We start from the raw sequence: 23,459 nt of genomic DNA, 5'->3' as shown, positions 1-23,459 counted from the left end.
TGCGTTGAGCAACACGGCTCTATATTGAAACCAATCCATTCATCCTCGTACTCATATTCGGCGTCGAAAAAGCAATCCAATCATCTTGGCTGATGTAGCCAATACTATGCATGTATGTAAGATAATTTTCCATTTCATACATAATACAGTGTATCTTTCCGTGACATACCTAGATCTAGACTCAAAAGAAGTATTGGAATCATTGATGTTGATAACGACAGCTCCCGAAAACAACAATGTCGAAACCAGAATTGGGTTATCTTTCCGATTGACAAATGGCCATAACCTGGATCGAGTGTTTGGAGTTGTCACTGCTTGCTATTTGCGCCCATATATGGCCAAGGTCGTCCTGTGACACGGGAGGAGATAAACCCAATCTATCTGTCGGCTCCATCAAACAAATATAGGCAGTGGAGTGTCTGTCGTGAATCCTTGACTATAAGGCGTACTCGCTTGGTATGGCTCTTTCCAGTCCCGCCTGGCGGTGGTGACTCACTGAAACTCCTCCAGGAATCGCGTTTCTCAAACCGAGTTGCCTTGATACTTCAACGTTCATGTTGGAAAGAGCTTGACGAAGCGTACCAAGTCATGATGGGAATGGTCTCTTCAAACCTTGTCTCGGTCATTGGAGAGACGTAATCTTCATCATGAAAAGGCGCCCAGAGGGTACCACCTTGCCATCCGATCCAGGGCCAGGATGGAAGGCCTGTCGCAGAGAGTTTCTCGCTCTGAGGGTGGTCAGGTTCCACGCGCCTGCGTGCATTGCTACACACCCACTCTAGGGAGAGAGCAATCGAAGAACATCGCTAGAAACCTATGAAGAAAGCCTTGTTTGAACGTGCGGCTCAATAGAGGCAGGAGCCTCATGATAGAAGGCAAGGCGTCTTTATCATACATAATTAGGAGCTTTGTGTATCTTTCAATGACGAGATTAAGTGCGCCAGCATTAGAGATGCCAGATGGGAGGTCACTCCGCAGAAGACTGATGTTTTGATTGAGCCAAGGCTGTGAGTCGAGCTGCTCGTGGTAGTAACCGCAAGTGCATTTGTATTGAGCTGTCCCTCGGAAAAGACTTATTTCCTCCAGGACATCATGTATTCCTGATAGGTCCAGCCGCGTTGATGATAAGCTGAAGCACGAGTATCTGCGAAAGAACATATAATCGCATCAGTAGAGCCGAAAGCACCTGGAAAGGATTTTGTGGAGGATCTGGCTCGACTTCTATCCGACTCTGAGCTACCAATAGGGCCGCACGCCAGACTATGAGTTCACGCCTTGGCCAGGAACAATACACAATTGTTCAAGATCAATCAACCAGCCTGGGTAAGACACGAGCAAGTTTCAAAGGATTCGTATATTTATCGCTGAGGTGTTGATTTGCTCTGGGGACCATGGGGGCGCCATTGCGTGCCCGTTCCTTTTGACGCTGTGTATTCATGCCGCACAATTCCTCCCTCTTGACCTCATTCAGACTGACACTTGTTTAGGTTTTTAAATGAGTATTCTTGTCATATACAAGCGGCCATGTTCGACTTGCAAGTCATGGAGTGCATCCTTTGGAGGGATGTTGATGATAATAATTGCCTCCATCATGAGGCAATGCTGGGAACGAGTAGTGGCGTAGGTAGGGAGGAGCATTTTGGTTCATCACACCTGGCGTGCATGAAAGCTGACATGCAAAGCTACCTGCGAGAAGATATATCTAACCAAAAAGGCCACCATATGGACGACCACAAGGCAATCATGCCTCGGCGCAACACAAGCGACGGCGGCTGAATATGACAGTTGAACCCCAGAATCCCGGCGGCTCCGAAGTCTCCCCAAGGCAGATAGATGTCCATAGATTATGGATTAGCAGGCAGATATCAATTGGTTGGAGGGACTCGCTTTGTTGCAAAATGCGTGCAGTATTTCCTCCAGGTTCGCGACGGGCCATCATTCGGTGTTTGTATGCAAGATCCCCAAGACAAACCGGTCAGTGTCTCAGCTGCCTACTCGCGCGACGTTGTGACCTCTGCCGACGACGACTTTGCACTGGGAAAGGAGGCTGGTACCGCCAGAATTTTGGAGATACCATTTAAAAGTCGCGATGATAGTCGTCATCGTCATCGTCTAACTACCTACCTAGTTCTTCAATTTGTGCTTCCATCCGCGTCTTTTTACATTCCAAATGCTTGACATCTGATTGATTGCATGGACGGCAGATTGAGAAGGGGACGCGACTCCATCCTGCTGCTTATGGCAGGCCCTATTGCCCCACACCGAATGAGAAGATGAAGATCTGGGGTACATAGCGGGCAACCGTTTATGAGATGGGTTTACGAAAGCATCATGGGTGATTGGCCACAAGAACTGTATGTAGCTGGACAAGCTGCAGAACATTGAATCTTGGCGCTCTTTTCATTGTTACTAGTGCTCGTGGAACTTGGAGAGAACCTCTTAATAAAGTGTTCCACACCCAAAGAGGTTCGCTTGAATGATGACTGTCAAACATGTCAACGATACCAGTCTCAAGTAGGAAAGTTATCGCGCCTGCCCAGACACTCTGAACGAGCAGCGCAACAGGGCAACCGGAGATCTATATAGGTCAGCTCAAAGCAGTTCCCCGAAAAGGTGCTTAGCCATCATTTCGAGCGTATGGAATAAGAAGAGAGACTTGAGAGTCAGAATACGAGATGCTACATGTGATTCCAAGACCCCCGTCGGAGATCGGCGGTGACCCCAACCAGTCAGCGCTGCTCGTGTGGAACCCCAACTGCTCTCTTTAAACAGGCCATATCCTAGGTATCGACGCCCGCCAGCGTTCTCCGCCGGCTTGCTGTAAGTTTCGTCCCAAGTTTACCATACCATCGTCGTACGACAAATCCAAATCCAAAAAAACCACACAAGAGTGGAAACATACACTTTGGCTTTGGAATGCCTGCTGCTGATGCTGCCACTGAAGGCGGCCACTCGTCTGGGCCCGAGCGGCCTGCCGATGAGACCCCGTCTGCTACGGCCCCGGAGCCCGCTTCCAACAGCACCACCAGTGCTGGCAGTTCACGACCAGTCAAACGCAAGGCTCCCAGGACCGAAAAGGATGAGCCTCTCGACAAGTCTTCTGGTGCATCCGCTGGAGGCACTGGTCAAAAGCGTCGACGGCGCGTCTTCTCGTGCCAGTCATGCCAAAGACTCAAATGTCGTTGCGAGTACGACCCTGGCTCTCAAGCATGCCACCGATGTGTAACTTTGAGGTCCGTTTCTCGATCCAAAGCTCCCCCCCTTTCCCCAGTTTACAGACTCAATGGAGTTTCTATTCATTTTCAATGCTTATATATTTCTTCATAATGAAATAAATAATCCAAAGAACAATGATTCTAAGTAGTAATAGGATCGAATGCTCGCTTAAAGGAGAAATTCTTGATGTGCCCACACACCCCAAACCTGTGGACAATTCCACTAGTATTGAAGAACGGTAAGTACTAATTGAAAATCAATCACACCGTTAAAGAAGGAAAATTGTCAGACGTGTGGTGTATTTTTTGGGTCTAATGCTGCCATCTACAGGCTCGGTCGACATGAAAAGTCTCTGGCGGAGATCAAGGGCATGATCGAATTGGTTACTCGCCAATTCGGCTTAGCAGGCACGGCAAACGATCTTCACAAGTCCAAGTCGTCGGCAACTGACGCAGACGATGATTCAACTGATCCCCCCGAAAATGACGACAGCCCTGAGAATATAGCAGACCCCGTCGATGTCGGCATCAAATCAGCTCCCACCGTGGTATTGAGAGAGATTGGTGAACACGTCACCCAGGGTTACCGCAGACTTGAGCACGTCAAACTCGACCTCATGCAGCTGCAATTGCTGAATGAACAGACAGCCAATGAACTCATTCGACTGTGAGTTGCTACCTATCGTGAAGCCTTGTATTGTCAGCACGGCATCGTCTTCGGCAGCTTACATCTGTCTAGGTTTCTACGGCACCATGGCCATCTGCTTTCAGTGTACGAGCCATCGGAAACTCCAGGCCGTGATCTCAGAGAGCTCTCTGCCTTCCTGCACAGTGTCTGCTGTCTATGTGCCATTCTGTATCGCGAGGATCTCTGCGGCACGCCAATGCACCGCCAAGTCTACGAACAAGTCCGAATCACACTAGGCCAAGCACTCTTGTCGAGTCCTCTCAACCTTGAAGAGATTAATGCCATTCTCGTCATGAGTGACCATGCCGTAAGTTTATTGTTATGGATCGAGATCCACTGACGTAGTCAAAGCTGATTAGTGCAGGACGGCCCCGAGTACATCGACAGCTGGTTATTGACCGGCTACTGTGTCAAACAAGCTATGCTTAGTATCAGCTTCTCCAAAATTGTAACCAATATTAGGCGGGGAGTGTCAACAGTACAGGATCGTCATGCTATCCATCTTTGGTCGACTATTTGTCTTCACCATCTGCAGTAAGCCCGCGAGACCCCCACACAGAATATTCAAACTCGCGACAAGCCAATACTGATCAAAGGCTACTTACCCAGCTGGTCCGCGACCACAGGAAGACCATCAGTCCTCCATGTTCCCTATATAAACCAATGCAATATTCTGCTCAGCTTCTATCAAGCAAGTATGCAAGACGGAATGCTTGTCGCCGAAATCTTGCTATACTCTGTGTTGCACCAAAAACTGTCGCGTCGCTCCTACCTTGACACAAATGGCGAGTGTGAAGACTTCAAAGCCTGGAAGCAAAAGTGGAATCATCTCATGTGTAAGGAACCCTCCCATGGACATGAAACAGCACGGCAGGCCTGTATCTGACTTCTCCTAGCCCTGTCAACTGCCTCCATGCTCCGCATAGGATATTACGCTGCGTATTTAATTCTTTCCGTGAGAGCCCTCGAGGAACGCGGCGATGCCATGAGCCCCAAGACATTCCTTGCCAATCCACCGTTTGGCTCGCCTGCAAATAGTACTTCAAACGCATCGGATACGAAAGCTGCCAAGAATAGCACACAGATGCTTCAGTATCATACCTCAAGATACGCACACTCTGTGCTAGAGACCTTTGTCGACATGCCCTCGTTCCTCATGGACACGATACCGACCTATCTATGCCTCGTCATTGGATACTCCGCTCTGATCTTGGCGCACTACGATGAAAGCCAATCCAAAGTCTCGGCCGATGTAAGCATTGGCCTCATCTCGAGACTGGAAGACTGGTGTATGCGAACGCCAAGCAAATCCTGGGCCATCAAATTTGCAACACTCGCAAGACAAAAAGTAGAGTCAAGAACAGGTGCAACACGGCCGCAACAAGACATCCGCAAACCAGCGCCTTCTGAACAAGGCCGCAGGCATCCGCCCAATTGGACTCCATCTGATTTACCAGTCCCAACGTTCCCAAATGGCACTGATAATGGTGCAACACCATCATCTTTGTCGGATCAACGTACATATGATAATGAGGACTTTGTGAGCGGAACGGACACATTTCCCATGGCCTCTGACCCGCTCCAGATGGGATATGAAATATCACAACCCGTGATACCAAGTATGGAGGACTTTTTCGGTGGAGGTTTCCTCGATTTCATGCGCCAAGCTCGTGGTTGAGATCCGTTCGAACGGAGACTGATGGATATGACATTAGTCATCCGGTATAATCTTGGTCCGCCAACACACCCAAGTAGGTAAGCATACGTGGGTCGACCTTTGGCGCTTGTATTCCACTAAATGCTTATGGAAGAGGGGCCATCGGTGCCAATTACACATGCAGCTGTGTGTAGGGTATCTTACATGATCTCAATCGGGCTCAATGTGGTTTCATAGTTCAACCTACGCCGTTGGAGCATCATGGCCAATTACTAATTGAGCCGAGCTTTGACTCGGTTTGAGCTGCATATCCCCATCAGAGCCGTGCGACCGTTCAAAGCCAGACTCTATGCACTTCAAAAAGAATACATTATAATCGACTGAGTTTCCCCTCACACTGAGGCTTGCATCAACGCATTTCATCAACATCTCTGCAATGCCGCGAAAGACAGTCCTCGTTATTGGCGCCAATGGCTATATTGGTGCAGCTGTCTGCCGTGCATTTGTTCGAGCGGGCTACATTGTGTTTGGTCTGGTGCGCCGTCAAGAAGCCGCAGGAACGCTCGCTCTCAATGAAACCATTCCCATAGTTGGAGAAATCACCGACGCCGAGGGCATTCAGGCGGCCTTGACTTCTTATAGCAAGACCTTTGATGTCATTGTTGGATGCATAGAGCCTCCTGACTATGAAACCTACATCAAGCATGCTATAGCAGCGATACGGCTTATTGCCAAAGTCAGCAACGCTCATCAAGTGCGTCCTCTTGTCTTGTGGAGTTCTGGGTGCAAGGACTATGGCACCACCGATGTTGATGGTGCACCGGGACTGCGCCCACATACCGAGACGTCACCTTGTAAGCAAGTTCTTGTCTTGATTTGCATCTTTTCTGGCCGAGTTATAAGCACACGAATTTCACACTCTTTAATATCGGTAAAGGAGGCTGCTGACAACATTAAATACTGTAGTGAACCCCCCAGGTCTTATGGTTGCTCGAGCAAACTGCTCAGTGAAAATGCTGGAGCAGACAGACTTGTTCGATGCGGCTGTACTCCGTCCAACGAACGTCTATGGTCACAGCAGCAGTTACTTTGGAGTCATATTTGAGTTTGCAGCTGCCATCGCTGCGACGGGCACAAAAGTTTTAACGCTGAGGAATATCAACCCGAATTCTATCATGCACGCTCGTAAGTCGAGCCGACATTCATTTCATAGAGTAGCTTCTTGCTAGTCTTGTATGAAACCTGTCAAACTTTTATGATCGCAACCTCACCCGATTAACATGACTAATATCAATGCCATCTCCAGTGCACGTTGACGATTGCGCCGAGGCTTATCTGGCACTTGCTGAACATGAGGACCGCTCCGCCGTCGCGGGACAGTGCTATAACATCTCAGCTGCCAAATATGAGACTGCAGGACAAGTACTCAAAGCTGTGGCCAAAGAGTACGGCTTCTCTGAAGGCTCAAAATTTGAGTCTGGAGTCGATACCACTCCTGCAGATGAGAGTTTGGCCCCGATATTCGGCTTCAGCCAGTGGGTCGGAAGTGAAAAGATCCGGGGCTTGACTGGATGGTCGGATCGCCAAGCCCTGTTTACTGAGAATTTGGGCGTCTATCGTAGATCATACGATGCTGCAGTTGCTTCGAAGCATGAGGACTTGTCCAGAGTGCAGTCGCGCGTAAAGTCTTGGCAGGGCAAGGTCTTGTGGAAGGCTTGAGTTGTCATTGTTGTCGCTTTACTCAATGACGACAATACTTGGAAACTCTTTGCTCTTTCCCAGATACAGTGGCGGCTTTGTCGTCTCAACCTCCAACATAAAGAAATAAATCTCTTTGGCATTCTTTATGACAATTCCGCCTGACCCAGTTGAATATGGACTCTTTGAACACCATTGCAATGATGAAGTTTGATCTCTTTGACAGCTGAAGCTCTGGGGCAAATACCACGACTCACTCTCGCATCTCACACTTGCAGAAATACCAGGCACCCTCTTCTATAGATTGAAATCACGGTTCAAGGTTGCATAACAGAAGAGAGACACAAACGAAAACAAACAAACCCAAACACTCATCAAATATCTAGAGATGCATATCAACTCGTTGCTGAGCTTGGGGCTCCTCGCCTTGACGGCAAGGGCCCAGCGAATGACGTGGAACGACGGCAGCCAGTACGCCAACAAGTGCGGCCAGACAACGTGGGAGCCTATCACGGACGGGCCGAGCCAAGCCCTGGCAAGCGACTGTGCCGAAATCGTGAATAAGCTCAACGCTGCGCCGGCTGGTGGCGCCTTTTTCTCGGGCGTCAAAGACTTCAAGGCCATACTCAACGAGGGCACATGCACCTTTGCTGTTCGTGGCAAGGACAATGGCGGCTTCTACATGGGCCGCGATGACATGATGGACCTTATTCGCGATGGTATGGCCCGTTGGACCAGAAATGGCAAGGTCGCTGGTGGTGGCAGACTGAGGTGTGGAGAGATGGACGCTCAATGGAGAATCCACGTCAACGTTTAAAGCTGTTTAGGTGCTATACGGACTATATTAAGATCAAGAATGGCGGGGAAGAGGCAACACAGGCAAAGTAGAGTAAAAATTGTGGATAACAGCAGAGTTGAATAACATTCTCTTGAAATGATGTGTGGTAGAATCCCGTTAATTACAGCGCAAGATATGCTCTTTGGACATTGGCGGGAGTAAACTTCTTGCATCTGGATATTGAAAGAATGTGCTGGTTCTGGTAGCTCGTAATGATGTTGGGTAGTTTTCCCCACTATTTGTGACCAAGTAACACCACCACCTAACAATATGCAATCAAGTGTTATTATTATAATGTTATCTTACCTGCCCCTAGGGACACACATTACTACCAGTCGACCCAAGGCAAGTAGGCAGGTATTTATTGAATATGCGTCTTGTCTATAGCAATTATAGCGGCTGATATGCTCGTTTATCGCTGCTTAGGGTTGGGGTCTGCCCTGCCGCACGCTAAAATCATGGGTAGCTAGCTCGCCCCAAGTCAGTGCAGCTCGCTGGCGCCTGTTGAACGAACCCTCCATCATCCACAAGCATCAGCTCTCTCGCCTAGAATCCTCCTGACCAAATGCTCTCATGTACCAGATCCCGATTCCGATTGCGCAGCTCAATAGTCCAATGCTTGGAGCCGACCATTGACCCCAATGCTCATTCGATAGCCAGCGCTCTGACGCCAGCCTCCGAATGACCCAGCTCCCGCTCAAGCCCGCACGGCGAACAAGATTGCGAAGAATGCGTGTAGAGCGTGCACAAGTTTGCCCGGCGCCTGTTTCTTCTTCTTCTTCTTCTTCTTCTTCTTCTATTTCTCCTTCTTCGCCTTCGTCTTCTTCTGTATGCCTATCGGGTTCTGTGTCTAGTGGCATATCAACAAGCTTGTATCTCTGGATCTTACCGCTGGCGAGCCTTGGTATTCGTTGAACAAAAGCCACGCCGCCCGTCAATGCCTTGTAGCTGATCAGCTGCCGTCGGGAAAAGTCGACAACATCATCCTCGGAAAGGGTCTGATTACGCCTCACCACGTACGCGCGTGGCATTTCGGCCTCGTTATGCACGACTTTGGACACAGCACAGTCGACAATGTCCGGATGCCGAAGCAGAACGGCCTCGATCTCGGTCGGCGAGACTTGAAAACTTGGGTCATGAATGTTAGTCAACCGTCGCATCAGTGACTGGAGTTCTCTGGGACTTGATCAGATACCAACTCACCCGTTCACTTTCATAATATCTTTGGCCTTGCCGACAATGTACAGTTTGTCCTTGTCCATCCGCCCTAGGTCACCCGTACGATACCACTGGACATTGACGCTGCTGTTGTCAAATTCTCCATGATATCTCTCCATATGAGAGGGCACTGAGACGACAATCTCGCTCCAGGCTTCCGTACCTGCAGAACCCTTCGTCAGACCAATCTGACGGGCCTCAATTGGCCGCAAGTCTATCTTGGCTCCGGGCAGCGGCCTTCCGACGGAGCCATAGTCGACTTCCTCTCCGTACCGAAACATGCTAATGGTGCCCATCTCCGTTGCACCATAGCATCCACTTAATGTCGCCGCATCATGTAGCATTGACCTGAATGTGCACATGGTGGCGGCCGTAATGGGCGCGCCTCCTACAGTGACAAAACGGAGAGATGCCAGCTGACTTTTGGGAGGTGGATCGAGATTGTTCAACTGTTCGACGATTGGGGGTGCTAAGCAGCTCTCCGTGATCTGAAAGTTTTCAACATACTCCAAGTATTTGTCCATGGCAAACCGAGGCATGACATAGACTGGCTGACCGTGGCGAATGGTCAGCGCCATTACCCAGGCACTGCCAAATATGTGGAACAGTGGCAGACAGCACAGCCTTACTACATCATAGGGTACCTCTTGGTGGATTTGAATGAAATGGGAAACCATGGAGTAGTGCGACAAGGTGGCTAGTTTGGGACAGCCCGTTGTGCCCGATGTCAAAAAGTATGAAGCTGGTGTCTTCCTCATTTGCTCTTCCGTGTGCAGTCTCTTCCAGTCCCGCTCACCATGGCTCAAAAGAGACGGATCGAGACTTGTTTGGCCGGGTCCAGAATTCGGAGCGCTACCATGGCATCTTGGAGACATGAGATTGTCAAAAATCAGGACCTGGTCAAGGCTGATGCCGGGCACCCATTTTTGCAAGTTGATCAAAAGATCCGACGTGGTAATGACGAAAGTAGGCCGTGCAATGTCAAATATATTGACGAGTTCACTCTTGAGCGTTGGATTGGTGGCACAGATGACGCCTCCGGCCCCGACAATGGCGAGAAGGATGGGCGCGTAGGCATACTGAGCGCGCCGTTAGCTGTGCGCAGGTCTCTTTTGTACCAAGGCTATGACTGACGTTGTTGAAAAGATGTACGAGTACGGTATCGCCATCTGCAAGTCCAAAAGCTTTGAGTCCAGAAATCAACTGTCGGATATATCGCAAGGCTTGTTCGTAACTCAGTGACTGCTGCGGATCATCGGCACTGATGTACAACGGCTTTGAGTCATCAAAGGTGTTCTGCTTGTTGAAAGCAAAGGACACGAGATCCTCAGTCGGAGCCGTAACCTCCGTTGTGCTTTTCATTTTGACTGCACAAAAAGCAACGTCGACACGGTCTCGGTGAAAGAAAAGCAAAGGTGAACAAGAGTCCGGTTGTTTACCCAGATCCAAGATCGCCCCGTCTACCAACCTCCCGTACGTTATATGCGATACATGATCTTGCTTGCACGCCTTTCGGCGTGTCGGGGTGTGAAAGTTAAGTTCGATAGTATCGAGTCTTGAAAGCTTGCATAGCAAGCCCGGAGGAGACTATTGGAACATAAGATCTAGGACCAACAGAGGCTAAGGTAAGATTACCATGGCCATCAGCTTGGTCTCACAGCACCTTATATGACTTTGACAAGACTGGCGGTCTCCCAGGCCCCTTGCATCCTTTACCGATGAACATACGTGCGTTGGCGGCAGCTTCTGGAAAACCCACCACGGTCCCGAATTTCCGGTGACCCATTATAAAAACATAAGTACCATTCGTGATTTCTTTTCTGCCATGCATCTGCAGTTTTAAAGTTGGCATATATTAAGGTTCAGACAGCCCTGCTGCGACCGTGAGACATGGCGGAGCTCGCATCATCTCACGATGGCCTCTCGGTGGCGCAAAGCCCACGCGGCGCACTCCAGTTTGCCGGGACCGGATCTCTGGGCCACTTTGACCCTGGCCATGTCTGGGTACGGGGCCCAAAATAACTTTGTTTGCTTCTCTGCATGTCACTATCGAATGACGTTGGGGGAGAAAAACGAGTGTTTACTCAATCTGACGCGGCGCTTTGACATATCGCCACAGTGAAACCCTATCGACTTCTTAATTTTTTTTTCCCCTTCGGTATTTCATGAAGTTTTGCTTTCGACATGTCTGTCTGCTTACAGGATCCATGGAGCCAGGAAGCCTTACATGGGTGATCTTCATCGAGGACAGGGGAATGAGTTCCGACTGCCTAAAACACAAACCCAAACCAGGCGTGATACGAGAAGTCTTTTTTGTGCTCTCCTGCAGTTTTCCTCATTCTTCTTTTTCTTGACGTGGGAACAATATTTACTTATACACCATCATATTGATATACCACTTTCTGACAGCTGTCAGTTCAGCATCACTGGACACAACCTACGCAGAAAATCTCGACGATTCAAATGCAAGAATGACGCGTTTTCCTCTCTGATTATCTTATTTACTTCGGCCCGTTGGCAAAGAACGATTCCGGCTCGTGGAAATGGATGAAAAAGATGCCCCGGTCGAGGCTGGCCAGCTCTGGGGCAATGGCTCTGCCACCACGGTTGCGACGTGTGGCTGGGAGAGCATAACTGTTGGCACGACTGCAAACAACAGCTCCGTTGAATTAGGATCGCTCGGTCGAAATCAAACAATCCGACAAGTTTGGGACGATGAATTCTCAGCAGTTGGCTCAGAACCGAAGAAAGGAACTCATGTCATACGCTCAGGCCTGTGCAAAGACATTGCGGAGCAATCCTCTATCCCATCAGAGCCAGTTTCAGAAACGCCGAATCGAGTTCAAGTGTGGTCGTCAAAACTGAGGCATGGGCCTTGCAATACATATGGTCGTCTCTTCACCATCATGATCGTTGGCAATGTGCTCCCGCTGCTTGTCGGTGTGATACTAGACTTTCAGGAGGTGGCTGAAATTCAGGCCATACTGGAAAAGTCTGCTACCATTTGCATACATATGGCATCAGCGAATGCTATGGTCTGTACGTTGGCACGATCGCCTGTCGTGATCAATGCACTCTTCGTCGTGTGCGGTGCGATACCACGATCATCTCCCTTGTGGCTTCGAAGGAGGCTTTGCAAGATATTCCATATCGGGGGAGTTCACAGCGGGACTGGCATAGCAGCATGCATGTGGACAATGATATTCGTCATCGTTTTTGCCTTTACCAAGCCATGGGTTAGTCCGCGACCGACCTTTATCTTGGCCATGGCTGTCGTGGTCACGGCCCTGCTGATTGCCATCATTGTCGTGGCCATTCCATCCATACGTCGGCGTTGTCATGACACGTTTGAAATGACACACAGATTTGCGAGTTGGCTCACCCTGGCGTTCCTTTGGGCATTGCTTCTTACCCAGGCCTACGATGAAGTTGTGCTAGACCAGATGTCGTCTATCGGAACATACCTCTTGACCTTTCCAACTTTCTGGTTCCTCTTGGTGTCCAGTATGGCAGCGATGTGGCCTTGGACAATGCTGCGCAAGGTGGATGTTACTCCAGAATACCTATCCCCGCACGCAATACGATTGCACTTTAGCCATCGACAAGCAAGATGGGGAAGGGGTCTGTCGCTTGCAAGACACCCCCTTAGGGACTGGCACAGCTTTGCAACTTTTACCGATCAACTCGACACCCCAGAGTCCAAGTTCTCCTGTCTAGTGTCAAATGCCGGCGACTGGACAAGGTCAGTCATTGAAGCACGGCCAACTAAACTGTGGATACGGGCAGTGCCGGTCTGTGGCCTGGCATACGCAATGAAGGTCTTCAGTAGACTAGTTGTGGTCACGACGGGCTCGGGCATCGGCCCTTGCTTGTCCTTTATTGGGTACAAGGACATGCCTCCGTTACGCGTAGTCTGGCAATCGCGATGCCCACTGCAGACGTACGGCCAACGAACGCTTGATCTGGTCAAGAGAATGGATCCCAACCCACTGATCATTGACACAAGTCAAGGAGGCAGGCGTGACATGCTGCCCGAGGTTCTGAACATGGTCAGAGATTTTGAGGCCGAAGCAGTGATTGTAATTAGCAACCCCGGCTTTACAGAGAAGATTGTGTACGATCTTGAGAGTAAGGGTATTCCGGCATATGGTCCTATTTTCGACAGTTGAGCGTCACCATGACCCAGGGGGGTCTCTACCAATATGCCTTTGTACCTTGAGAGGGTTGAATATCATTCAGGCACACGAGACAAATATCAATCTGGATTTCTGTTTCAACACCTGGCATATGTCTTGACCTCGGAGGGGGGAGGGGAAAAAAGGGAAAAGTTTTGTAGTCTTTAGATTGTATCATCACCATCCATGTGTCATTAGTTGATGTATGCTATCCACTAGATTGTATAGATAGATTGAAATGAAGTTTCTTGGCTAAAATAAGTTTGTGGCGGCAACACATATTCAATGTACACCATTGACGCCGTTGGACTTGCTGGACTTTAGCGAGAACTCCTTCTTGAAAATGGCCTCCATCTCTTTTCGGACGGCGACAGCTTGCGACTTGTCACTATACTCGACATCATCCCAACTCAGTCCTTGATCTTTCGTGATGTCCTTCTTCAAGACAAACCCGTGCGCAAGACCAATCGGCAGGCCCGAAATGGCCATGGAGTCCTCGGCGGTCATGAGCTTTCCGTAGACGGTGAAGCCGCCCTCGCCATCGAGCGTCTCCCCCGCCTTGAGGTCGCGCTTGGCCGTGGCCACGACGTCGCCAGCCCAGGTCTTGGTCTGGCCCGTGGGCTCGCCGCGGCACATGATGGTGGCGATGGAAACGCCGAGCTCGAGGCCAATGAGGTGGTAGGGCTTGTACTGGGCGGCGTACTTGCCCGTGCTGTCAGTCTTGAGGCCGTACTGCTTGAAACAGTCCATTTGGTACTGCGAGGCCGCCTCAATGATGACGTAAACTCCCCAACGAAGGTCTAATGACTGTTAGTGGTGGCCGCTAGATTCAGTTTGTCGACGATGCACATACCATTAAACACCCACCGCCCGTCCTTTTCCATGCACGATACCACCTCGACCGTGCCCTTCTTCTTGAGCTGCCCGCCGTCTGCCTCGGGCTTGAGCACCTCGGGCAGGTCCCATTTACCACAGGGCGGGAACTGTAGGCCTTCGGACGGCGGACTCAGGTCGCAGCCATTGGCTACGGCTGCCATTTCCAGAGCAGACTTGGTTCCGTCGAGGAACGAGTTGAACATTTGAGGGTTCTACGGGCAGTTCTGGTCAGCACAGTTCTCGAATCAATATGGAAGTATTTGATTGTACTTACAAAATCACCCGACTCCAATTGTTCTTTGGTGAAGCCATAATAGTCCCAAACCGTATCTGGATTGGAGTAATGGTATTGTGGTAGATGCTTGGTTCCCTTTCCAGCGCAAACGACGTCGCTGATAGGACATGTTAGTCCGCCGCGTTCATGACTATACTGGAGACGAGCCTGCTGTCACTTACAATCCTGCCGTTCTTGCCCAGTCTACCATCTCTGCAATGAGGGCTGGCTGGTCGCCATATGCCATACTGTAGATGATACCTGCTTCTTTCGCTTTTCTTGCCAGAAGAGGTCCTGCTAGTACATCTGCCTCGACATTGATCATGACAATGTGCTTCTTGTGCTCACAGCACTGGTAGAGCAAGAGTCAGTCATGTGTAAATCTCTTTAATCGGCCTTTTGATCATTTGAGGGAAAAAAAAAAAGGAAAAGAAAAGATAAGAGAATAGAGAGATGAAATGCAAGCTCACCAAGAGTGCATGTCTAATACCGGCCGCTGGATTTCCAGTGACTTCAAGAATGACATCAATCTCGGGCGTAGCAATGAGAGCGGCCGAGTCGGTTGTGACAACCGTCTTCCCGGCCTTGACGCCCTCTGATATCGATGCATTAACCGTCGTGTCGTATTTATCGGTCGGGAAGTTGGTCCTTTTGAGAGAGGCAAAGGCACGGTCCGACGAGAGATCCGCAATGCCCGCCAGTCTCATGCCTACCGTGCGGTGGGACTGGGCAATGAACATGGAACCGAATTTGCCAGCTCCAATGATGCCGACCTGGATTGGCTTCCCTGCCGCTTCCAGATCGGCTAGTTTGGTCGATAGACTGGTCATACTGTCTGAATTATAGGTCGGGCAACGGGCGTCAAGGTTCAAAGACGAATGGGAGCAAAATTACTGGAGTTTGATCAAGTTATCACGCTTGTCTGGAAAGAAGTATAGTTTTGATGCTAGTGAACACTTCCCGGGCACATATGTCGTGCTTGAACTGCTTTATACGTTCTCGAATTCTCATAGTAATCTCATCCAAAACTGTGTTGTCATTTGAGCTGTCCCCGCCGCAAAGCGTACATATTGCTTGCACCGGGAAATCGCACAATTCCCCGGCGAGACAACCACTTCGGCCAGCAGGATCAGATGAAAACGCGTGAGCCAACAGCCCACAACGGCACTATAACTCTAGCTATTCCCACTTATTTCCATTGACGTGGTACAAGTTTGCGGGGAATATCCTTAACTGGGAGTTATTCTACAGCACAACGCCTCCGGAAATTCGGGAAATACTTTTCAATAGTCGTTGACTTGACGCGGACAAGCACGCTAGGTTAGCTAATTCAGCCCTCTTTACAAGGCCACGAGGGTCAACGGCATCATGCACCCCTTGTGGGCACCATGCGGATGGAGTCTGGGGAAGAAAATATGGGGAAATTAGAGGAAAAGCCGGGAATGCCTACCAGAGGGCTGAGATATGCCTGCAATTTGGTGGTGTGATGTAGAATGAGACGCTCTTCGAGTCCCCCTTTTTTTTTGCCGAGCATAAGACTGGAAATGATCCCTCTCTTTGTCATGGATGGAAGTTGGTCAAGGCTGCTTCCTTTGATGGCTCTATATGCGAATGTATAATTCGACTTGCCTCTACGAGAAGAAATACTACCGGTCATCCAACACCGTTCTGTTCCTGATCTGCTGCCCAGCATGGCGAGCACTGGACAACGACCTGCAGATGACTCTGCCCCTAGCTACTCCGAGATTGTTGCATCTTGGTCGCCCGAAGAACGAGCCGCTAGGGAGAAGAAGTTGATCAGAAAAATTGATCTGAGACTGCTGCCCATATTGGTATGTACCTCAATCGCCTCCAAGTCGCTTGTTGAATTCAACGATACGTGACGTTTGAAGTGTTTGTGGTTCTGACTATAAGCTTTGAATACCAGATCCTCATGTACATCATGAATTACATCGACCGCAATGCCCTACCCCAAGCAAAGGTCCAAGGACTCGTGGCTGATATTGGCCTTGTCGGTGTCGAATATAATATTGTGCTCAGCTTGACGTTCATCGGTTATATCTTGATGCAAGGTACATAAGACATGCTGCTATGGAGATTGATGGATCATAAGTCGGCTGATGATTGAAAAAAGTGCCTAGTAACATGATCTTGGGCTTGACGAGGCCGAGTATATACCTGTCGGTGGTCATGATCTTATGGGGTAAGCACTCAAGATCCCACTGGCATAAATAACTTTCGCAGAAGATTGACTTGGGGAAAAAAAAAGGCATCGTCAGCGGTTGCTCTGGTGCGGTGCACAACTTTGCCGGTATGGCGGCTTGCCGTTTCTTCCTTGGAATCACTGAAGCCCCTTTCTTTGCTGGCGTTGCCTTTCTATTCTCGGGCTGGTACACAAGAGCAGAGCTTGGACTTCGATTGGGCATCTTCTTTTGCGCTGCCATGCTCAGTGGAGCATTTGGCGGGCTCTTTGCCGCAGGTATCGCGGCCGCATTTCAAGGCAACGCCATAGCGAGCTGGCGGTATGTCACATCATGTCGACCTTGGATGAGTATCTTCATGTCAAGGACTTGCTGACACATTCAAAGCTGGCTTTTCATCATCGAGGGAGCTGCAACAGTAGTATTTGCATGTGCCACTGCCTTTGTCATTCCAGATTGGCCAGCAACGACCAAATGGCTGACTGAAGAGGAGAAAGCCCTCGGGGTCGTTCGACTCATCGAAGACGCCGGAGAAGAGGACTCAGAAATCAAGACATGGCATGCATTCAAAATGGCAGCAAAGGATTTTAGGATCTGGCTCTGTATTGCCAACCAAATGTGTTTGCAGGCTGTTGCCTCGCTAACCAATTTCTTGCCCACACTCGTCAAGAACTTTGGCTTCAGCACCATCCATACACTCTTGCTGACTGCACCTGTAAGAAGACTGTTGCATATACCTTCATCGGAGCGATATTGACGGTGTCATGCTTAGCCCTACCTCTTTACCGCCTGCTTCTGCTTGTTCAATACGTGGTATTCCGACAAGACTAGCCAGCGCTCTCCGCACATTGTCTATCCCACCATCGTTGCCATTGCTGGCATCATCATTACGGTGGCGACGACAAACATTGGCGCTCGCTACTTTGCGCTCTTCCTCATGCTACCCGGCACGTATGGCTGTTTTCAAATCTCCAATGCGTGGATGGCAAACATTGCAGCCCGCCCTCAGAAGAAGCGCGCAATAGGACTCGCCATGAACAATTCCATTGGCAATCTTGCCCTTGTCTGGACTCCCTACTTGTATCCAGACAGTGCTGGTCCGAGATACACGACAGGTAAGCGAGCAAATTAGTCATTCGCTACATTGCCTGTGCGCTAATCTTGAGTCAATCTAGCCTGGGGTGTCAATTTGGCACTTTGCGTCGTGACATTAGTATCAACACTGCTTCTATCATACTACCTGAAGAGAGACAACAAGAAGATGGAGCAGCTGGAGGCAGATGGCTACACATTGGAAGAGGGAGATGTGAAGGGGAAATCCAAAGCGGCTGCCCATCATCACGAACATCCCACTGCAGGTCGACCATTGGGTGGTGCCGGAACCGGTAAACTGGCCAAATACCAGACATAGTCATGCAGAGCCACGGGCCATGTCAAAGTCAGGGAAACATAACGTTGGTGTATCCACCATGATTGAGCCTAGCCAGGTAGCAATATTATTGCTTAAGAGGGTATTGCTCATTGAACATTCTTGACCTAGGACATCTGAGGGTCAAGCACGTTGCTATCTAAAGCGTTTTTTGTTTTCTTTCCCCCTCCCAGCCCTCCTTTTCCTTCGTCTCTTTTCTTTTTCTTCCTTGTTTCTACTTGGTCTAGTCCTAATACGCAGCAGTCATCAGCGTTTAACGCCATTTTCTGTTTGGAATGATGCGTCTGAAGAGGCTAATCTGGCACTGCTCCGAAAAGAAATTTTTGGCGGTTGGCACGACTCGCGCCGAGGGACCCCAGAGCGTGTCTCGGTTTAGCTAGGACATCATAGCGGGTACACCTGTAACTTACTGCTAATTTGTTCTTCGCCAAATAATACCCGTGAATATATATATTGCGTCAGATTGCCCTTTGTGTATATCAACGGACAGCACTCGGTGAGAGTATGTATCAAATACCACTGCAATATACCGTATACCTGGGTCCGGATCCGACTAAGCCTTGACTAGTAAATACTACCCAAATAAGTAGTCGGACACTTGTCCGAGAGCTAGAGCACCCCGCATCCCCAGAGGATCCGCGTATTAGCTTCGCCTATAGTGTGTCGCAATGGTTGAAGTTGTGGAGAAGTTTGGCAGCGCAACTTACGGAGAATGAAGACCGGAAAGCCGATTCGGTGCCGGCGGCATTTCTGACCCAGGCATTCCCCAGATTTTGCATATGAATACTTCATTTCCCGATTTTCCGTGCAACACGGGGGCTGCTGCTGTAGCTGCTACTGGAAAAAGCAACGTCCATGACGTGACGAACGCCATTGCCATGGAGCAGCAGCCAGTATCGACGCAAATACCACGTACGACAATAGGAGAGAGTCAATGGCACGCGGCTGAGCAACATGGCCAAATTTCACAGTATGAAGGCGTTCGAAGGACGGGACCCGGGCGCAAGCCTCGCGCGTGTAAGTGGCCGACCCTGGAGAGACAAAGCGCCATGACTGAGTTGAAGAACTAGGCGTCGAGTGCAAGAAACAAAAGATGAAATGTGAGATTTTGCCAGGAGACACCAAATGCAAAAATTGCCTGCGCAGAAACGTTGCCGCCTGCATTTTCAAAAGAGTCGTCATGACCGAGACTGCATCCGACATGGACTCGAGCCATACAGGGCGGAACTACGAGTTTGTTTAGCCATTGCTCTTTTTCTTCGCATGGGAGATAACAGACGACAGGCGTAAAATTGATTCCATGCGCGAGGAAATCAAGCAAATGAGGGAATCGCTAGAGACATTAATCCACCAAGGGGTGACTATGCAGAAGCCAGAACGCCCTCCTACCCCGGGTCATGTTAACCAGATGCGAGCCGCCGACAGTGGCAGCAGCCCAGCTATGGCAGCTTTACCGCCAGGAGCAGAGGATAATATGCGCATGGCCATGACTAGGGAAAATTCCCCTGATCAAACCAGCAATGGTGAGCAGGGCCCTGGCGGCTCGGTCAACGTTGAGGAGCCCATGGGTAGTCTCTATGAAGTCACGCGGCTGAGGAATATCCGCAGTAACAAGGCCAAGACTGCTCGGTCGCAAGCTGGCGGTAACAGGGAAGTAAACGACTTTATCTCGAGAGGTGTCATCTCGTTGCCTGAAGCTGAAGATTTATATCGAAGGTTTGTTCATCAGAACATATGCCCACAGGCTCTGAATGACTAATCGGGTATATACGCGCAGCTTCCATACAAGCCTCAATCACTACCTGTGGGTAGGACTCGAACAGACACACCCAAGCTTTGCAGATATAAGGAAATCTTCCGAGCTCCTCACCGCTACGATCCTGACTGTTACTGCACTCCATATACCGACGAGCGCCGAGACCTTTGACAAGTGTTACAAGGAATTTCTGGCCTTGACTTCCAGTTCCATGTTCAGTCGCTATCACAATATTGATGATGTGCGCGCCTTGTGTATTGCCGCATTTTGGCTTTCCGAGGGTATGTTGTTGATCTTGCTGTCCAGTAATCCGGGCTTTGTGTCATGTTTTCTTGTACTAAGCCGAAGCTGACTGGTCGCTTTCTAGTCTCTTGGAAACTATCAGGCCACGCCATACGGATCGCAACCGAGCTCAACGTCCATCAATCCTTTTCAAGGGCCTTGGAGGGTGACAAGGAGCATTTCCTGAGGGCACGCTTGTGGTACATGCTCTACGTCTGCGACCACCACTTCTCCATCGCCTACGGGAGGCCACCCATGATTGCCGAGTCCCTGCAGATTCGAGAACACGAACTATTCCTGCAGTCCCCCTTTGCCGACGCCCTGGACCGGCGCATTCTCTCGCAGGTCGCGCTCATGCAGATCCTGACGCGCATCTATGACCGCTTTGTCGAGCGCAAGCTGCCGCTCCAGCACTCGACGGCGGGCGCCATGCTGAGGGACGATAACCACAACGGGGGCGATGGCGAGGGCGAGAGTGATTTCGCCGACTTGCGCAACTTCAACCTCGAGATTGACCAGTGGCGTATGCGGTGGAACGCGCGGCAGGAGAACAACCGCTTCATTGGCTCGTTCCCACCCAAGGGCATCATTCTCTACTCGTACTTTGCCAAGCTACAGCTCAACTCGCTCGCCATCCGCGGCGTGAGTCTGTCGCAGGGACGTCTGTCGACCGAGCGCAAAGAGTTTGCCAACATGGCCATCTCGGCCGCCGCCAGCATCCTGACCTTTGTGCTGGAAGAGGAGGACATGCGCCGGGCCCTGGTCGGCACCCCGCTCTACGTTCACACCATGATTGCCTTTGCCTCGGTATTTCTGATGAAGGTTGCTACCAAATGGAACCGCATCATGGGCCTGAATGTCGAGTCCAATTACGTGTCTCATCTGCTGGAGCGCATGATTCTACTTCTCAAGAACTCCGTCACCTCGGAGAGGCACCTCCTGTACCATATCGCGTCTGGTCTAGAGAAGATGTTGGAAAATCTGGGTAAAATATCAAAGAAACAACCCAGACAAACTCAAGAGATGGGCATCGGCGTCTCGCCAGATTCCGTCATAAGCTTCGGACCCATGGGATATGGCCCAAGCCCGGGACATCAAGCACCAGCGATTGAGAATTCGAACAATGATTTTGCGACTGATGAAAGTGTGGCTTGGGATCCGTATACGACTGGAGTACAAGGGCCGAGGCATAATTTTCTGGATGACTTGGCCATCATGAATGATAGCCTCATCTACGAAGCGTTTGGGAGCGACTCGGCAAATGATGTATATAACCTATTGACGAGCCAGTTCTCGTATTGATGCTGAATAATTGAATTGATGCCAGATTCAAACCTGGCACTCGAGAGTTTTTATCGAGTCTAGCTACTATACTCTCCAACCATCTACAACCTCGTACAAGGTATCATTGGAGCCGACATTACCTGGAAACACTACATATGGCAGACCTGGCCATTTGGCCGTTGGCTCGTCGCAGCGCCAGAGAGGAACACCGGGAGCAGCTTGACCTACAATAGCCGCCTTCTTCATCCGTAAGCCTTTGGTAGCCATATCCGACGATGTGATGCCTCCTTTTGCAATGACATAGCGTGGTTTCGTCTTGAGGTCGACAAGGAACGACACCAATGCCTTGGCTACAGTGGAGCCTATGTCCAAACTCTGGGTCTCGTCATCACCAATGATCAATTCACGGCTCGTCATTACCAGCACATCTTGACCAAGTTGGATTTCCTCCTCGGCAGTCTTGACAGCTTTTGCCATCTCGTCTCTGGCGCTGTCTTCCGACTTCAGCAGTGTTCGCACATCAATCACCACACTTTTCAGATTGTTTCCACTCTTTGTCCTCAACACATCTAGCTGTGCTGTCGTTTTCGGTACGTATGATCCAGCTATGATGAGCCCACCAACAGCTCCAGAAAGGTTGAGTTGCTTGGCTGAAATGGGCGGGATAGGTGCAATACCAAGGCGCGCAGATACAAAAGCAGCTCCGGTCCGGAACAGGAACCGTTTGCCATCGGTGGCAGCTTTGAGGAGCGCGAGAATAACCACATCAACATCCGCCTCGGCAGCTGCATTAACAACGATGACGGTTCCCTTGGCTACACTCTTGAGCTGCTCCAGCACCTTGCCGGGGCCACCGTTCCTGATGGTATCAAGACTGAGACTTGTGACCTTCTCTTGAGGAATTACCCCCTTGCTCTTCTCAACCACGTAGTCTCTCAGATTCGAGCTCTTGTACCCAAAGGTGGCGTCTTTGGCAAACGGCGTCTCTGCCGCTGGCACGAGCACCTCCCCCTCGGCCACATAATGTACATCGTCAATGGTGTACCGCCCACCTTGCAAGAAGAACGGGCAGAGTAGCCATGCGTCGGCTACACCGAGCACGTCCTCGGCGGCCTCGGCCTCGAGGGGGAAGTGGCCACGGAGGGTGCTGTCACCGCGGAGGACAATCTCAAAGGGCGTTCCCGTCTCGGCCGATGCCACCTTGAGGTTTGCGCATATTTCGGTGATCAGGGCTCGAGCGGGTCCCGGGTGAAGAGCGCGCGAGTTGGTAAGGATGAAGAAGCCGCCGCCGCTGCTCGTGGCGCGGAACTCGGACACGAGGGTCGGCGTGTCCCAGACGGTGAGCACATTGATATCGTGGCAGGTCTGGGTGCCTGTCGGGTCGTCATCGAGGGCGACCAGGATGGGAACCTTGGAACTCGGATCGCGGAGAAGTGTCTGGACTTGAGATCGCAGGTCTGCTGGCGGTGGAGGAGGGAGGCGAGCCAAGGTTGGCTTAAGGTCGAGGTGGGTGGTAGATGCCATCTTCTTCTTCTTCTTTGGTAGGCTAAGGGATCAAAGTTGGGGAAACACCTTGAAAGTCCCACGGTACTGACATGATGGGCGGCTGCATTGCATATAACATGTCTCCTCTTGTCGGATCGTGTAGGTATGGGAGTTCCACTTCCCAGGCAAAGGCGCCGTCCACTCACTGGAAAAGGTCACTGGAGGTGGAGGTGGACAAGCTAAGGCACCTTCCCCTCCCCCGCAAATCACAAAATCCCGGTGGTTTTCCGATGCCGGGGGGACCCATTTCTTAATTGCCGGCGCGGCACTGAACAGGGTGTCGGATCCGACAACTTGCAGATTAGCATATGGAAAACACAGGA

General features: G+C 50.4%; 9 protein-coding genes across 9 annotated transcripts; 6 read left to right on the top strand and 3 right to left on the bottom strand.

The window, feature by feature from the left end:
- Positions 1–2,916: 2,916 nt before the first annotated feature.
- PFICI_14377 (uncharacterized protein) lies at positions 2,917–5,581 on the top strand (the record flags this gene model as incomplete). The annotated part of the gene is made up of 7 exons (XM_007842958.1): positions 2,917–3,233; positions 3,371–3,454; positions 3,547–3,882; positions 3,955–4,210; positions 4,268–4,437; positions 4,513–4,739; positions 4,800–5,581. The coding sequence occupies 7 exons, from the start codon at positions 2,917–2,919 to the stop codon at positions 5,579–5,581; spliced, it is 2,172 nt and encodes a 723-aa protein (XP_007841149.1).
- Positions 5,582–5,996: 415 nt separating this feature from the next.
- Positions 5,997–7,279, top strand: PFICI_14376 (uncharacterized protein; the record flags this gene model as incomplete). Its single annotated transcript, XM_007842957.1, has 3 exons — positions 5,997–6,414; positions 6,527–6,745; positions 6,867–7,279. 3 exons carry the CDS (start codon positions 5,997–5,999, stop codon positions 7,277–7,279), a joined length of 1,050 nt encoding a protein of 349 aa, XP_007841148.1.
- A 367-nt stretch (positions 7,280–7,646) lies between these two features.
- On the top strand, positions 7,647–8,075 carry PFICI_14375 (uncharacterized protein; the record flags this gene model as incomplete). Its single annotated transcript, XM_007842956.1, has 1 exon — positions 7,647–8,075. One exon carries the CDS (start codon positions 7,647–7,649, stop codon positions 8,073–8,075), a length of 429 nt encoding a protein of 142 aa, XP_007841147.1.
- A 554-nt stretch (positions 8,076–8,629) lies between these two features.
- Positions 8,630–10,676, bottom strand: PFICI_14374 (uncharacterized protein; the record flags this gene model as incomplete). The annotated part of the gene is made up of 3 exons (XM_007842955.1): positions 8,630–9,224; positions 9,300–10,393; positions 10,449–10,676. 3 exons carry the CDS (start codon positions 10,674–10,676, stop codon positions 8,630–8,632), a joined length of 1,917 nt encoding a protein of 638 aa, XP_007841146.1.
- Positions 10,677–11,857: 1,181 nt separating this feature from the next.
- PFICI_14373 (uncharacterized protein) lies at positions 11,858–13,483 on the top strand (the record flags this gene model as incomplete). The annotated part of the gene is made up of 1 exon (XM_007842954.1): positions 11,858–13,483. One exon carries the CDS (start codon positions 11,858–11,860, stop codon positions 13,481–13,483), a length of 1,626 nt encoding a protein of 541 aa, XP_007841145.1.
- Positions 13,484–13,771: 288 nt separating this feature from the next.
- PFICI_14372 (uncharacterized protein) lies at positions 13,772–15,469 on the bottom strand (the record flags this gene model as incomplete). The annotated part of the gene is made up of 5 exons (XM_007842953.1): positions 13,772–14,289; positions 14,343–14,577; positions 14,640–14,757; positions 14,822–14,991; positions 15,110–15,469. The coding sequence occupies 5 exons, from the start codon at positions 15,467–15,469 to the stop codon at positions 13,772–13,774; spliced, it is 1,401 nt and encodes a 466-aa protein (XP_007841144.1).
- Positions 15,470–16,330: 861 nt separating this feature from the next.
- Positions 16,331–18,251, top strand: PFICI_14371 (uncharacterized protein; the record flags this gene model as incomplete). Its single annotated transcript, XM_007842952.1, has 7 exons — positions 16,331–16,471; positions 16,567–16,711; positions 16,774–16,842; positions 16,909–17,161; positions 17,228–17,555; positions 17,613–17,955; positions 18,016–18,251. 7 exons carry the CDS (start codon positions 16,331–16,333, stop codon positions 18,249–18,251), a joined length of 1,515 nt encoding a protein of 504 aa, XP_007841143.1.
- A 1,198-nt stretch (positions 18,252–19,449) lies between these two features.
- PFICI_14370 (uncharacterized protein) lies at positions 19,450–21,609 on the top strand (the record flags this gene model as incomplete). Its single annotated transcript, XM_007842951.1, has 4 exons — positions 19,450–19,502; positions 19,554–19,985; positions 20,047–20,306; positions 20,393–21,609. 4 exons carry the CDS (start codon positions 19,450–19,452, stop codon positions 21,607–21,609), a joined length of 1,962 nt encoding a protein of 653 aa, XP_007841142.1.
- A 66-nt stretch (positions 21,610–21,675) lies between these two features.
- Positions 21,676–23,115, bottom strand: PFICI_14369 (uncharacterized protein; the record flags this gene model as incomplete). Its single annotated transcript, XM_007842950.1, has 1 exon — positions 21,676–23,115. One exon carries the CDS (start codon positions 23,113–23,115, stop codon positions 21,676–21,678), a length of 1,440 nt encoding a protein of 479 aa, XP_007841141.1.
- Between the last annotated feature and the right edge of the window lie 344 nt (positions 23,116–23,459).

The sequence above is a fragment of the Pestalotiopsis fici genome, assembly GCF_000516985.1.
Source record: "Pestalotiopsis fici W106-1 unplaced genomic scaffold PFICI_Scf_12, whole genome shotgun sequence".
NCBI lineage: Eukaryota > Fungi > Ascomycota > Sordariomycetes > Amphisphaeriales > Sporocadaceae > Pestalotiopsis > Pestalotiopsis fici.
Note: the sequence above shows the minus strand (reverse complement) of the source record. Positions and strands in the feature narration are given on the sequence as shown.